The 16,198-nt window shown below is 44.7% G+C and overlaps 1 protein-coding gene across 1 annotated transcript in view; it reads right to left on the reverse strand.

The window, feature by feature from the left end:
* Window positions 1-15,969, reverse strand: part of LOC110534811 (von Willebrand factor D and EGF domain-containing protein) — a 30,701-nt gene extending 14,732 nt beyond the window's left edge. The window contains exons 1-10 of the mRNA XM_036946716.1: window positions 15,563-15,969; window positions 10,228-10,418; window positions 5,034-5,265; window positions 3,787-3,852; window positions 2,814-3,046; window positions 2,284-2,373; window positions 1,941-2,094; window positions 1,502-1,719; window positions 619-692; window positions 201-474 (exon numbers count right to left, since the gene is read on the reverse strand). Of these exons, the coding sequence (XP_036802611.1) occupies window positions 201-474; window positions 619-692; window positions 1,502-1,719; window positions 1,941-2,094; window positions 2,284-2,373; window positions 2,814-3,046; window positions 3,787-3,852; window positions 5,034-5,265; window positions 10,228-10,418; window positions 15,563-15,635 (1,605 nt within the window). The 5' untranslated portion in view covers window positions 15,636-15,969. The remainder of the gene's footprint in view (window positions 1-200; window positions 475-618; window positions 693-1,501; window positions 1,720-1,940; window positions 2,095-2,283; window positions 2,374-2,813; window positions 3,047-3,786; window positions 3,853-5,033; window positions 5,266-10,227; window positions 10,419-15,562) is intronic.
* Between the last annotated feature and the right edge of the window lie 229 nt (window positions 15,970-16,198).

The following is a 16,198-nucleotide window of genomic DNA, read 5'->3' on the forward strand; positions in this document are numbered from 1 at the left end:
ACCATAAACAATTGAATACTGACTTTGCACTGTAAGTTTACACTGCCTTTCTCAACACCCTATTGGCTAATGACTACTACCTGTGGGCGTGGGCTTCAACTCTGTGACCTTTTCTTTTTCCTGCCACCGCGAACTCATCGGAAGACAACTTTAATTGAATTCAATTATTTACGTTACACTTTATGTATTTATTCACTCACTGTGACTTTGCGTCCTTGGTAAGACTCAGTGATGCGGATGCCACTCTTGCCCACGTCCCTGTTCTTCACCGACAGGTGCGGCCTGGTGTCCCCCAGCTCTCCATTGCACATGTCGAAGGCTATGACGTCACCGCCGTGTCTCGCCACGAAGCCGCACGTGCACGAGGCGCCGTGGACAACGCTCCCGCACTCCCACTGGCGCACATGAACCTCGAACGGCTGCCTCGTGCTCTTGTACAACACAAACGTCCCGATCTGATAGTTGTCATACTGCCTGAAAGGAAATGCATGAAATACAATACACTACAGTATCAGTTACGGTAATGTGTATCCTTGTGATTGTTGTCATATTTGCAGGCTAACATTGCCTTGACTGAATCTATCATTTATGCTGACTATAAAGGAGTGGCTGAAGTACCTGCCATCAAACGTGATGATGTGAGGATCAGTGAAAGAGTAGCAGTATGCAGAGGGAACATCCGTCACTGTGATCTGAAAACACAGAGAAAATATCACATATCAGATATCATTTATTTCATTTTCACATTCAGCTATCTAGATGAGAACATATACAGTGCATGCTTATATGAGTGTGTTGGCAACTTACAGTTTGTGTATGGGCACTGTGGCAGTGAGCAAATGTACACTATACAGTGTATATAGCATCATAGCATATTCTGCATTGAGTGAGTTAAGTGTAACAACCTAGACTGGTCCCAGATCTGTGAACAACCTGGACTGGTCCCAGATCTGTGAACAACCTAGACTGGTCCCAGATCTGTTAACATAGGCTGGTTTCGGTGTCACGCATACTCCTGCTTCCTCCCTCCGGTGCTCGACTTCGTTGGTCTACTAACCTCCGGTCCTGGCTTCATTATTACGCACACCTGTTCCCCATCAATACGCACACCTGGTTGTCATTCCCTCCTTGATTACTCCCCCTTTATTTAGCCCTCAGTTGTCTTCAGATACTAGGTGTTATTGTTTTCTCCAATGTTCAGCCTCATGTTTGTTCATCTGTATCGGTTCTTTATTAAACTCACCTTCTGCACCTGTTTCCTGACTCCCGGCGTATATGTTACATCCAGATCTGTTAACAACATAGACTGGTCCCAGATCTGTTTATGCTGTCTTGCAAAGTTTTATGGCAAACAGGGTGACAATGACATAGGAGTTGGCAAGACAGGGTGACAATGACATAGGAGTTGGCAAGACAGCACAAACAGATCTGGGACCAGGCTAATAACAACCGCCACTCTCCTCCCAACCCATCATAAGGGTATTTTTTCCAGTTCCAGTACCTGCACACTCTGTGGTGTGTAGCCGCTCCAGAGGAAGTTGGATGTGACGATGGGTTTGACAAAGATCTGTGTTGTCCTGTCCCCGTCCCTGAGGAAGTCTGTGACCGCGCTGAGATGAACCAGGGCCTGGCTACACACCCCGTTACGACACCCCAGGCTCTGGGAGAGATCCACCCGGCACGACGTCAACACCACGTCTGGACCCAGCAGATCGTCTCCTACGGAGGAATAGATAATTTAATGGTTATTGTCATTGGCTTTGTTTTTGTCTATTTCGTAGGGATACCAACATGTCAATATGCGTTGTCACTGGAGAATCAAGACGCTATGGAAATCAAACGTATTGCCAAAATCAGTTATTAAGAATACTACATTTTGAAGAAAAAAACTTTACTGTGGTGATACTGTGAGTATGCAGGATTACTTACGAAGCCTTTACCTTGATTGCTTGTACTCAGGTGTAAGGAGAGAGTACACTGCTCTGTGGTGGAGGAGGAGGAGGCACCGTCAGGGCAGGGGACAGGGATGGTACTCTCCACAGTCAACTCATAGTCCTTCCCATCCTCAGACACAGTAGTCACCTCGGGTCTCAACTGCAGAGACAAATCACAAGAGAAATTCTGATTAACCAGTGACTATTTAAAACAAAAAGGAGACACACAAACCCAGACCCAGAGAGAGACAGACAGACAGGCATGCACGCACAAACACACAACTTACACACTTCACACACACTCAAACACCAAATCCTTGAAATAGTGTTCTCTATCTCTTTGACTTACCCTGATCCCAGCGAAGAACTCTTCGCTCTCCGCTGGGGTTCCCTGGATGTCCGGCGAGTCCACGAAAAAACTGGAGCAACTGCAGTAAATCTGACAGAGAGGGAAGGACAGCCACAGCCGTTCAGGAGGCGGAGAGAGGCTACAGTTCAGGATGTAGAAAAGCCTTTATAGTTGAAGCCAGGTAATATACATGATACCACAGGAAAACAAAACAAAATGTCTGACAAGAGTTTCATAAAAGGATGACACGACAATATACTGTATAACTTTGATGGCCGGTGGCAGTCTAGGTTTTCAACACGGCCAGCTCGATTGTTCTGTATCCTCACTTGTAAAAGAAATTCACAGTTTTGAGAGAGAGTTCGGAAGCTAGCATTATTCTGGCCGTTTGACTGTTTTACAAGCGAAGTAGAAGCTACCCGTAACCACAAGTCTCGGATCAAATGACACCACCCCCGATCTTAACCTTAACCATTAGAGAGGAAAAATATCTGAACCTGCGTCAGTGGTTAGGGGTAACTTCTACCCACCTTGTCCCCCAGTCGGAGGTTGATCCCGTCCAGCTCGATGAAGGCAACGGTTTGGACAGTAATCTCTTGTTTCAGTTCTTCTTTGATGCCTTGGGGGGAGAGGCGAGACCAGGCAACCACATAGCCTAGGGAGCTGTTCACGCTATGGCCCTCGAAGCTGCACTTCAGGTAGACGATGCTCCCAGAGAGCTCTGCTACTATCACAGGTACCGCTGGGGAAGGAGGATGTTTGGCTGGAAGGGATAATGGAGTTGTGTTCAGTAGGGTACACCAAAGCAAAATGTTTAGCAACATATTTTATTGGACAAAATTAGACAAAATGTCTTATTGGACAAAATGGGCAGTTTCACCCAGTTTTCTTCCTACTGAACATGTAACTGGTATTTACATGGACATAGCAGGTAATAATGTATACAGTATTTGGGTGATATGAGATGATTGTGTTATAATAGAAGCTTGGCTGAATGTTTTTGTCCTGTGACCCATTAAGTAATCAAAATCTATATTTCAGGCAAAGATCCAGTCATCAGCCACTGCTTTCCAGTGGGTCCCAACATTTTGGTCTATTTCTGTAACTCTAATCAGGGAAAGGGGCCAACCATAACAAACCAAAAGAGTAGGTACCTAAACGGTGGGTACCTTCTCCTATTTATAGTTTCCCTTCCAACTTGATAGCGTCTCTTGTGTGAATAAAAGTTAATTAAACCATCCACCTATGTCCCCAGCCCCCCTCCTCCTTCGCCCTAAAACCGGGAGGGAAAATTCACGACCTCGCCGAGAGATATCGTCATGGAGACGGGGCGAGGGAGGCAGGAAACACATGCTTAGCTCATTAAGAGGACCTGTGAGGGGCCTGTTGCTGCATTCCACACCGCATGGCAATTCTGATGTGGATTGTTGTGGTGTCTGACTTTAACAAGGGCATCCTATAGAGCCAGGCAACACAGGGTCAGGAGGCAGAGAGCTCACTCACCTTTACACACTCCATCAACCTCCACCTCGTCAGGACCACACACCACAGCCGCAGAGTCTGACATCTCTACATGGTGAATGAGAGCAGGACGATGAACAGACAATTAACAGTGGTGGTCTTAACAGTTAACACTACAGAGGTCTGAGTCACAAGCACATAAATAACAGTTTAATGAGTTACATGTGGTTAGTGCTAATTCTTTAGCGTTTTTACAGTCGTATCATGTCACCTTTACGCTATTACCACTATAAGAATTCCCTCTTAATAATAATAATAGTAAAATGAGTTATATCCTATTCTAGGAGCATATACAGCATTTAGCTAACACTTTTAAAGAAACCTAAAGTCTCAGTCCCTCCTGTCTCAGCCTCCAGTATTTATGCTGCAGTAGTTCATGTGTCGGGGGGCTAGGGTCAGTTTGTTATATCTGGAGTACTTCTCCTGTCCTATCCGGTGTCCTGTGTGAATTTAAGTATGCTCTCTCTAATTCTCTCTTTCTTTCTCTCTCTCGGAGGACCTGAGCCCTAGGACCATGCCTCAGGACTACTGGGCATGATGACTCCTTGCTGTCCCCAGTCCACCTGGCCGTGCTGCTGCTCCAGTTTCAACTGTTCTGTTTGTGTTTATTATTATTTGACCATGCTGGTCATTTATGAACATCTTGGCCATGTTCTGTTAGAATCTCCACCCGGCAGAGCCAGAAGAGGACTGGCCACCCCACATAGCCTTGTTCCTCTCTAGGTTTCTTCCTAGGTTTTGGCCTTTCTAGGGAGTATTTCCTAGCCACCGTGCTTCTACACCTGCATTGCTTGCTGTTTGGGGTTTTTAGGCTGGGTTTCTGTACAGCACTTTGAGATATCAGCTGATGTACGAAGGGCTATATAAATAAATTTGATTTGATTAAAGTAATGTCATGTTTACATTGACACATACAGTAAGAGATTACAGCATAGAGCATTGGCAATACGCTATGCAAGTGATGCAGCACTACATCGGACTGTACTTCCGAGGTCAGCCCTAATCTTTTGAGTGGGCTTGACGATTATATCATCAAATTAATGAAAACACGTTCATTTATGAAATTATATTTGTGTTTGAATGGCCTTTTATGACATTGTGGCGCTGAAGACCATGGCACTACGTTTTTGCCCATTGAAGAAGAAAAAAACTATGCCACCTCACTTTCATAGCATATGGAGCTCCTCATTGCCTCCACCTAAACAGACTATCGTAAACAGCTGCTGTACCCTGTGCACAGTAGCCCATGCAACCCTGGGTGGGCTGGAGCAGGTAGACGTAGAAGTCTCCACAGTTGCGCACGGTGACAGGAATGCGGAACAGGCAGCAGTCCTTACTGCTGCTGAGGAAGAACTGCCAGGTGGCACAGGCCGTCAGATGCGTCACCTCCAGGGGCCGGGGAAGGCTCTCGCCCTCCCCCAGAGACAGCCAGACTGGGGCCTGGGTCCCACAGTGATTCACCTGGTGGACACAGATAAAGACAATGGAGAACAGAATGAGATTACTTTAGCCTGGTTCCAGATCTGTTTGCGCTGTCTTGCAAACTTCTAGTCACTCAATGTGATAAAAAGTAAGACAGCACAAATATGTCTGGGACCAGGCTAGTTTATACTGGGTGGTAATAATACAACCACATGGGTAATGATTGGTAGGGCAACACTTTGCAGGCAACAACTGCAATATGACACATGACAATGCCCTGGGAAGAAGAGGAAGCTGACACCTCTGATGGATCCTTCAGTCTGCAGCACAGCGGGCAGCCCAGGGAAAATGAGGAACATCTTTCTCTCTCTCCCTCTCTTGCTGTCTAACCATGTCTCTCTCTAATGATGTCTCTCTCTATCTCTCTAACCTTGTCTCTTTCTCTCTCTAACTCTGTCTCCCCGTCTCTCTCCTGTCTCTCGTGTCTCTCTCGTCTCTCTCTCCTGTCTCTCTTGTCTCTCTCCCGTCTCTCGCTCTCTTTGGTCCTGTGCTTAATGCTGATACCATCCCAGGGTCCTCAGAACAAAGAGCCTATGTTCACTTCAAAGGGCAAGACTAGCACTCATGTTACCATTGCAGTGATTTGGCTACTCACTGAAAAGTACTCAAGTGCAAGAAAAGCTGCTTAAGAAAATATTTACTAAATAAACTAAAGTAAAAAGTAACACAATAAAATAACAACAATGAGGCTATATACAGGGGGTACCGTTACCGAGTTAATGTGCGGGGTTACAGGTTAGTTAAGGTCATTTTTACATGTAGGTAGAGTTATTAAAGTAACTAAGCATGAACAATAAACAATGAGTAGCAGCAGTATAAAAACAAGGGGGGAGGGGGGGCATTTGATTAATTGTTCAGCAGTCTTATGGCTTGGGGGTAAAAGCTGTTAAGGAGCCTTTTGTACCTAGATTTGGCACTACGGTACCGCTTGCCGTGTGGTAGCAGAGAGAACAGTCTATGACTTGGGTGAATTTTCTTTGACAATTTTTGGGCCTTCCTCTGACACCGCCTAGTTTATAGGTCCTGGATGTCAGGAAGCTTGACCCCAGTGATGTACTGGGCGGTGGTCACTGTCCTCAGTAGCGCCTTACAGTCGGATGCCGAGCAGTTGCCATACAAGGCGGTGATGCAACCGGTCAGGATGCTCTCGATGGTGCAGCTGTATAACTTTTTTAGGATCTGGGACCCATGCCAAATCTTTTCGGTCTCCTGAGGGGGAAAAGTTGTTATCATGCCTTCTTCATGACTGTCTTGGTGTGTTTGGACCATGATAGTTTGTTGGTGATGTGGACACTAAGGAACTTGAAACTCTCAACCTGCTCCACTACAGCCCCGTCGATGTGAATAGGGGCGTGTTCGGCCCTCCTTTTCCTGTAGTCGACGATCAGCTCCTTTGTCTTGCTCAAGGTTGTTGTCCTGGCACCACACTGCCAGACCTCTGACCTCCTCCCTATAGGCTATCTCATCGTTGACGGTGATCTACCACTGTTGTGTCGTCAGTAAATTTAATGATGGTGTTGGAGTTGTGCTTGGCCACGCAGTCGTGGGTGAACAGGGAGTACAGGAGGGAACTAAGCACGCACCCCTGAGGGGCCCCAGTGTTGAGGATCAGCGTGGCAGATGTGTTGTTGCCTACTGTTAGCACATGGGGTGGCCCGTCAGGTAGTCCAGGATCCAATTTCAGAAGGAGGTGTTTAGTCCCAGGGTACTTAGCTTAGTGATGGGCATTGTGGGCACTATGGTGTTGAACGCTGAACTGTAGTCAATGAATCGCATTCTCACATAGCTGTTCCTTTTGTCCAGGTGGAAAAGGGCAGTGTAGAGTGCGATTAAGATTGCGTCATCTGTGGGTCTGTTGGGCCCGTATGCGAATTGGAGTGGGTCTAGTGTTTCCGGGATGATGCACTTCATGGCAACAGACATGAGAGCTACGGGGTGGTAGTCATTTAGGCAGGTTACCTTCACTTTACTGGGCACAGGGACTATGTGGTCTGCTTGAAACATGTAGGTATTACAGTCTCGGTCAGGGAAAGGTTAAAAATGTCAGTGAAGACACTTGCCAGTTGGTCCGCACATGCTCTGAGTACATGTCCTGGTAATCCGTCTGTCCCTGCGGCCTGGTGAATGTTGACCTGTTTAAAGGTCTTGCTCACATCGGCTATGGAGAGCGTGATCACACAGTAGTCCAGAACAGCTGGTGCTCTCGTGCATGCTTCAGTGTTGCTTACCTCGAAGTGAGCATAAAAGGCATTTAGCTCGTCTGGTAGGCTCGCGTCACTGGGCAGGTCGGGTTTCCCTTTGTAGTCCGTAATAGTTTGCAAGCCCTGCCACATCCGACAAGAGCATAGTGGGATTAGTGTCCCGCTCCTTGAAAGCGGCAGCTCTAGCCTTTAGCTCAGTGTGGATGTTGCCTGTAATCCATGGCTTCTGTTTGGGATATGTGCAGTTGAAGTCGAAAGTTTACATACCCCTTAGCCAAATTCACTTAAACTCAGTATTTCACAATTCCTGACATTTAATCTTAGTAAAAATTCCCTGTCTTAGGTCAGTTAGGATCACCAATTTATTTTAAGAATGTGAAATGTCAGAATAATAGTAGAGAGAATTGTTTATTTCAGCTTTTATTTATTTCATCACATTCCCAGTGGGTCAGATGTTTACATACACTCAATTAGTATTTGGTAGCATTACCTTTAAATTGTCAAATGTTTCTTCCACAATAAGTTGGGTGAATTTTGGTCCATTCCTCCTGATAGAGCTGGTGTAACTGAGTCAGGTGTGTAGGCCTCCTTGCTCGCACACGCCTTTTCAGTTCTGCCCACAAATTTTCTATGGGATTGGGGTCAGGGCTGTGGGATGGCCACTCCAATACCTTGACTTTGTTGCCCTTAACCATTTTGCCACATCTTTGGAAGTATGTCTGGGGTCATTGTCCATATGGAAGACCCAAGCTTGTGACCAAGCTTTAACTTCCTGACTGATGTCTTGAGATTTTGCTTCAATATATCCACATACTTTTCCTCCCTCATGATGCCATTTATTTTGTGAAGTTCACCAGTCCCTCCTGCAGCAAAGCACCCCCACAACATGATGCTGCCACCTCCATGCTTCATGGTTGGGATGGTCATAATGGCCAAACAGTTCTATTTTTGTTTCATCAGAACAGAGGACATTTCTCCAAAAAGTACGATCTTTGTCCCCATGTGCAGTTGCAAACTGTAGTCTGTTTTCTTTATGGTGGTTTTGGAGCAGTGGCTTCTTTCTTGCTGAGCGGCCTTTCAGGTTATGTCGATATAGGACTCGTTTTACTGTGGTTATAGATGCTTTTGTACCTGTTGCCTCCAGCATCTTCACATTGTCCTTTGCTGTTGTTCTGGGATTGATTTGCAATTTTCACACCAAAGTACGTTTGTCTCTAGGAGGCAGAATGCAACTCCTTCCTGAGTGGTATGACAGCTGTGTGGTCCCATGATGTTTATACATGTATACTACTATTTGTACAGATGAATGTGGTACCTTCAGGCATTTGGAAATTGCTCCCAAGGATGAACCAGACTTGTGGAGGTCTACAATTTTTCTTGGCTGGTTTCTTTTGATTTTTCCATGAAGTCAAGCAAAGAGGCACTGATATGTAAACTTCAGAATTCAACTGTACAGTATGTACGGTCACTGTGGGGATGAAGTCGTCAATGCACTTATTGATGAAGCAGGTGACTGAGGTGGTATACTCAATGCCATTGGATGAATCCCGTAACATATTCTAGTCTGTGCTAGCAAAACAGTCCTGTAGCGTAGCATCCGCGTCATCTGACCACTTTAGTTTTTACTTGTAAGCAGGAATCAGGAGATAGAATTATGGTCAGATTTGCCAAATGGAGGGCGAGGAAGAGCTTTGTATGCCTCTCTGTGTGTGGAGTAAAGGTGGTCTAGAGTTTTTTTCCCTCTGGATGCACATGTGACATGCTGGTAGAAATTAGGTCAAATGGATTTAAGTTTGCCTGCATTAAAGTCCCTGGCCACTAGGAGCGCCGCTTCTGGATGAATATTTTCTTGTTTGCTGATGGCCTTACTGGTCTTAGTGCCAGCATCGGTTTGTGGTGGTTTTTCGTAGGCGGCTACGAAAAATGTATATTATTTGTGTCGTCGTTTAAACACAACTAGGTGAAACATAAGATATTACAGTTTGTAATGTCACGTTGGTAAGATAGTCTCGAACGGAGATCATCCGGTATATTTTCCAGTGATTGCACGTTGGCCAATAGAACGGATGGTAGAGACGGGTTACCCACTCGCTGACGAATTCTCTTAAGGCACCCCGATCTCCGACCCCTCTATTTCCGTCTTTTCTTCACGCAAATGATGGGATTTGGGCCTGGTCTCAGAGAAGCAGTATATCCTTCGCGTCGGACTCATTAAATAAAAAAATCTTCATCCAGTTCGAGGTGAGTAATCGCTGTTCTGATTTCCAGAAGCTGTTTTCAGTCATAAGAGACCGTAGCTGCAATATTATGTACAAAATAAGTTACAAACAATGCAAAGAATCACACAAAATATCACAGTTGGTTAGGAGCCCGTAAAACGGCAGCCATCCCCTCCGGCGCCATTATAAGTTCTTATATCATGGGGACAATATTTTTCTGTACTGTTCTGATTGAGGTATGGCATTTGCTGTGAAAGACCACCTAAACCAGGGGTGTAAAACAAAAAAAATCTCTGGGGGCCACATTCGGTCTTCAACAGAGGTCCGGAGGGCGGCACTGATATTTAAAAAAAAAAAAATATTCGGCGTCAAAATAAAATAAAAATAGTCCTCTATCCATTGTTTTAAAATATGGGTGTTAGCGACACGTAGGGGCATTGGGTGACCTCCATACATTGTATCGTGCTTTGAGACCTAGTGAGAAAAAGTACTATAAAATAAAATGTATCATCGGCATTTACCTCCACACATTGTGTGGGCATGCTGGCGGGCTTGTCAAAGATCTGGAACTGGTACCAGCCTGGTATGAGGGAATGGTCACAGATGAAGTCCTGGAGGGCTGACTGCTGCAGGCTGCGGGAGCTGAAACTGGTGCTGCGGTATGGGTTCTGGAGCAGAGAGTGACCCCCCGGAGCACATTCTGGGGGAAGCACTGAGGATAGACACAAGCAGCCAAACATGTAGCACAAACATGAGTCAATAAGGTGCTGCTGTGTTTTCACTCAAAGCACACGCACGCATATGCACACAATTTGATTTGAAGTTACCGATCCCAAGTTAACACCCCAACACACACACACAAAATCAACTGAGTTAGCAATGAAACTGTCAATACTATGTTGCAACCATGTAATAACTAGGCCTAGCCTGATCATAATAATTGTAAAATAGGAGTTATGGGATTATGAGACAAATTAATGTTGAAAATATGTTGATCTTGGTGATCTTGTTTGTACTTTTGTGCATTAAAAAAAAACATTTATTTGGAGAAATGAAACTCTTAACAAAACAACAATTTTCTGGAGTTGGAACGTCTAGGAGTTGTGACTAGAGGGAGTACAGCTACGACCGGAAGTTACTTTTCGCAGCAGGTTAGGAGAGCATTTTAGCTAACCCTAAACTTTTTCTAACCTTAACCTAAGTCTCCTAACCTGCCACATTAATTATCCTAACCTGCTGAGTAAATTATCCTAACCTGCTACGAAAAAGTACCTTCCGGTCGTAGCTGTACTCCCTCTAGTCAGAATCAAGTAAAAAATGGTGACATCATAGAGAGACACTGACATTCTAGGTGCATCAATCAAACAATTACTTGACTTAACAACAAAGTACTTTCAAAAAATATTGTGTTAAACTAGTTAAAATAACTGTTTATAACTATGGAGGATCATAACCCTTTCCAGAGTAATGCATTCACACCTGACTCAACACAAGGTAAGCCTTTTATGTTCAATTACAATTCAAACCTCTCAAAACTGTCTGTTAGCTTTTCAGCTTTCTAACTATCTATGCTTTATGCTTTATTCTAAAGTTAGCATGAAATTATCATTTTGCATGACAGAAATTAATTAAGGCATAATGACTTTACAAATGCATTTATTCATAACATACTGTACAAAATATTTTGTGAATCAAAAAATTATAATTTGGTTTCCTTTCAGGAAACAGTTTACTTGCAGGACAGATAACTCTGGTCATAGATCACAGCACAAACCCTCCGGTTGTAACAGCCCATTTCCAGCAGCCTCCTAATCATCCCAATCTCCTTCATCACCATCTTCATCATCACCATCAACCCCTTCTTTCTCATCATCAAACCCATCAACATGCGATCTATGGCACATTGTTGTCTACCAAAGATCAGCCCCCTCAGCCAACACCAGTGCCACAAATCTGGGCAGCATGCCCCCCACCAGGGTACATCTGTGTGGCTGCACCAGCACCAGCAGCTGCAACCAACATTACCATGGCACCTATTGACACAACAGTGAACACTGGCAATCCAGTTGTCCTATTGGAGGAGGCTGCAGGAAGCCCTGTGATGGAAGCTACTAAAAATAAAGAGGAGGTTGCAGAGCAGGGAAGAGGGGAGACGACAAAGAAAACGGCCATCATTGGAGAGGTTGGTGACAGTAGTGATGGCGTGAACAGTGAAAAGATAGAAGGTGAAAAGAGGGATGGAGAAAGAAGTGTAGAGGATAGTAACCCTAGTCCTGTGAAGGAGCTAGTCCAATGTGCAAGGAGCGGTGCTGCAGATGGAGGTGGGGACAGAACAGGTTCAGACATTTCCTCATCCAGGAAGCAGAAAGGTAGCATTAAGGGGGCTAAGTTAGGGGTGCAGCCTACCCCAAACGCTCCCCAACCACCCCAATTGACAAGGAGCCGTCTGGGTCATCAGATGATGCAGTCTGTTCAGGTTTTCCACAAACTTGGGGTAAAATCCCAGACATCCAATCAGTCCAACCAGTCTATTCCCAATGAACAAATAACAGAAGAACAGGTCATTTTGATTGACCGCGACCTGCTAGACTTTGATACGATTCATGTTACCGTAGCAAACAGTCACTCCTCAGTGGTGGAAATAAGAATGCGAGATGTTGTAGATACCATTGGGGCATCCCAAGCTGAACATCCTTTGTCTGCAAAACCAACTGTCTTTGACAACCCAATAACACATGACAACCTTTCACAGAAGTATGCTAGCTCCACAATCAAGTCTGTCTCCCCATCCTGTCAGAGTAGGCAACCAACTTCATCAGGGGGAACAATCCACAGCGACCCCACACACTCCCTACCCTTCGCACCACCAATTACCCAAAACCACCCCCCGTTCAAAGCCCCCAACCCTCAACCAAGGAGAAGGTATCGTGGTTCTCGCCATCCCAACACGTGCCATCACCCAACCCCTCCTGGGCAGTACGGGAGGTTACCCCCTCCTGATTCCCTCTACTTTCCCAGCCCGTGGCAGGCCTCGGTGCCCATCTCTCTATGGCAGAGGGAGGAGAGGGAGGACATGAAGAGGAAGTCCCAGCAGCAGAGAGAAAGGGTGTCCCGGATCACCAAACAAGGCTGGGACCACAACGTGTTCATCAACAGGGACCAGTACACTCTGGAGAAATACCTGAGTAGTCCCACAGTACCCATGCTGAAGGGAACCATGAGCGCCTGGAAAAAGCTAATGGAGATCTGGAATAAATGAAGGGCATTTTTGGGGGGTTTGTATGTGTTTAGTGTATCTTTTAGGAAACTATAGTGATGCACGGGGTATACTACAAAAGGTGGTAAAGACGGTTCACTTCTATGCTTTCTACATTGACTGTCACTGTACTGTATGCAAGTTACGGACAGTCGTGTTTCACTAATTGAATGTGATTTACAGGAAAAGGTGATTGTCAAATCCACTATGCACAGTGAGGAGATCCACTTTGTATGGGATTGTCTTCAACTTCCCCTACATCTATGTTGTAATTTAATGTAGCCAATGAAAGTCCCAGCTGGGAGCAGTTAGAGTGGAAGTGTTTAGTATGAAAGGATCCGTTACCAAACATGGCGTCTCTTTGGCTACGGAACTAAGCCATAGCCACAGCTAACAGCCTTATTATTTATAGGCTTCCAAGTCAAGTAGAGACACTTCAGCTCTGGCAGGATGTGACTGCTAATGTCCATATGGTCCATTTTAATATATGCCTTCACATGAGAGGTATCATAAAAGGGGGAAGGAATATGAAGTACATGCTATTCAATGGTATGTGGTAAAAAAAACTATTGTGGTGATCAGAATGTTGCTTACGATAAGCATGCTTAAAGTAGCTTCAAAGACAGTCCGACTTCTCAGTTTAGGGTGAAATGTGAAATTGAAACAGGAGGGAAAGTATTTATTTGGAGCATACCGAAGCAAGACCCTCGGGTGTTGGACAGAATCTAAAAGAAAGACATCCTCTTGAAACTTTGCTGAGAGGGAAAGTAGGGCCTACTGCAAATACAGCTATTCTGAAGCAGGAATGTTTGGTTGTTGCCACAGTAACACCAGCTGTGCTCACCTGAGTAACAATTCTGACATCACAGTCACGTAACATTCTAAAAACATTCTAAAATGTGCTACTGATGCTCTTGATTTTATGTAGGTATGTCCTTTATAATGTATCTGGCATAAGAGCAGAGGATAAAAATGAACTTTCAGTACAATTACCAACAACACTTATTACAACAAGATCATGGTAAGTGTGTTGTTTGAACATCTTTTAATAGCATAACCACAAAACCAAAAATGTTGAAACAATCAGAAATTTCTTCACAAAGAAAAAGTGTACTTAGGGTGTACTAGCATCAAATATGATTACTATTAAATTGCAAGCCTAACAAAAATAGATGGTCATGATTGATCAAATATTTAATATAAAACTAATTTGATTGTCTTCAATATACAGGACACCGTTCAAAAATGGGCCTAGATTCTGCTGTTCTTGCAAACATTTCCACAGAGGCCTACACCTCTGGAGGTATCATCCAGCCATCTACTCCATTGATTGATTATGTCTACACACCACACCCTCAGCACCTTCCGGTGATGCCTATTGGACCAGTCTGGCCCTCACAGCCATACCACTGTGTTCCAACCATGGTGGGTGCTGCTATTCCTCCCGTGTCTGTGGTTGATCCCAGCATCCCCTCTACGGTGATGAAAAGAGAGAAGGATAAAAGGCAACGAGCTGTTAGGTCGAGGGCAAAAAGAGACCCTAACAGTTTCACTCAGAAATACAGGAGACTGATGACGGTGATGGGCAAGACTGGAACCAAAATTGACGACACCTCTTATACAAACTATCAGAGATGGGACGCTACTGATATGGTGAATCTTCCAAGTCAGGCAACTGAGGCCAAAACAGAAGTGGTGGGTACCCCTGACAGAGACGTATATATGCTAATGGTTAATGAAGAGCAGAACAGCATGAGGGAACATAAGGACGAAGGCAAGATGAATAGAGATAAAGATGGAGAGAAAACTCCAAAAGTGAGAGCTGTGGGACTTAAAGGCCAACATGAGATGAGCATGAGGCAGAGATTTCACAGCCAAGTGAAAAGTCATAGCCCAACTAACTATGACACAGTGACGCCAGTCGGACAAGTTGTTGCAGGTGACGACAGGATCTTTCAGAGCTACCCTATCATCGTTCACTCTCAGCAGCACCTGGTCAGTCCATCTCTCTTCCGCCAAGACGGGAACTCTCATAGTAAATGTCCTGAGATACCCTTCAGCACAATATCTCTGTCCGAGTGGGCGGCCCTCATGGACACGTGTCTCTTTCCACCTTGGCCGCAGGGGTCAAAGGCTTGTGTGGTTGGAGAAGACACAGAGACAGGCTTGGCCCTTGCTGCCTCCAATGACAGGTCAACAGACTGCCATAGCAATGAGAGTCGTAGGTATGTCCCCTTGGATGACAGAACCTTGATTGATGAACTTTACTATCAGTATGCACGCCACAGATTTACACCTTTCTTACCAGATGGACAGGACTAATGGAGAGAGCAGATACAAAATGTTTATCTGGCTCTAATAAATTATATATTTTCAGCATTAAAAACGGTATTGTCACCTTTTCTTCCATAGCTATCCCCCAGTTCATAATAGTACGCTTACTGTGTTCATAATATTCATCGTAAACCATGTCGAAAAAAAACATGTTGAAAAAAGAAGCTTGGTAGGCTACAGGTAATTTACGCACATCATTTTACGGTCTACATCCAATGTAGTCCCAATTTGGCATTATCAATTAATAACATTGGCATACCACTTACCTGTTTGACAAAACATTGTATTAGGGAGTAAAATTAGTAAATACAAATGTTCCAAAACTATGTTAAGTTTCATCGTTCACGAGCCAATCTGAAGCCTTCCAAAATGACCACTGACAGACCACGGTTTTACAACGGTCCTTGGCTCCTCAAGAGGTATGCTCAGTTCAGCTGCCTTCGATTTTCCAGTAGCCTTAAAAAATAGTAGGGATAGGCAGAAATAAACGACAATCAAAGACACCGCCGAGAGTCAAAGAAAGTCCGTTTCTAAGAGGTTCGCAAGAGCTGATAAAAGCACTTCCCCGGCACACCGGACTGCGGCGCGTGACCACAAACTCCAAGATCAAAAGCAGCAACATATTAGGAGGAGCGTCCACGAACCTTATCTCCACCGAATCAACAGCGACGACTGTTTAGACGAGGACAAGTGATAAAAGGATTAAAGTCGGGGACTATCCAGTTGCATCAACAGGAAAATGGTCGAGTCGTCATCATGATTGTGGTCATTCATTCGCTGAGAACTGATGCAGCTTTCAATTTTGAGCAAATGTAAATCTAAATCAATAATGAAATAAAAGTAGAATTTATGTTTTTTTGTTATTGAAAATAATGGACTGTTATTACAATGTTTGTTCTTGG

The sequence above is a fragment of the Oncorhynchus mykiss genome, chromosome 2 (assembly GCF_013265735.2).
Source record: "Oncorhynchus mykiss isolate Arlee chromosome 2, USDA_OmykA_1.1, whole genome shotgun sequence".
Lineage (NCBI taxonomy): Eukaryota > Metazoa > Chordata > Actinopteri > Salmoniformes > Salmonidae > Oncorhynchus > Oncorhynchus mykiss.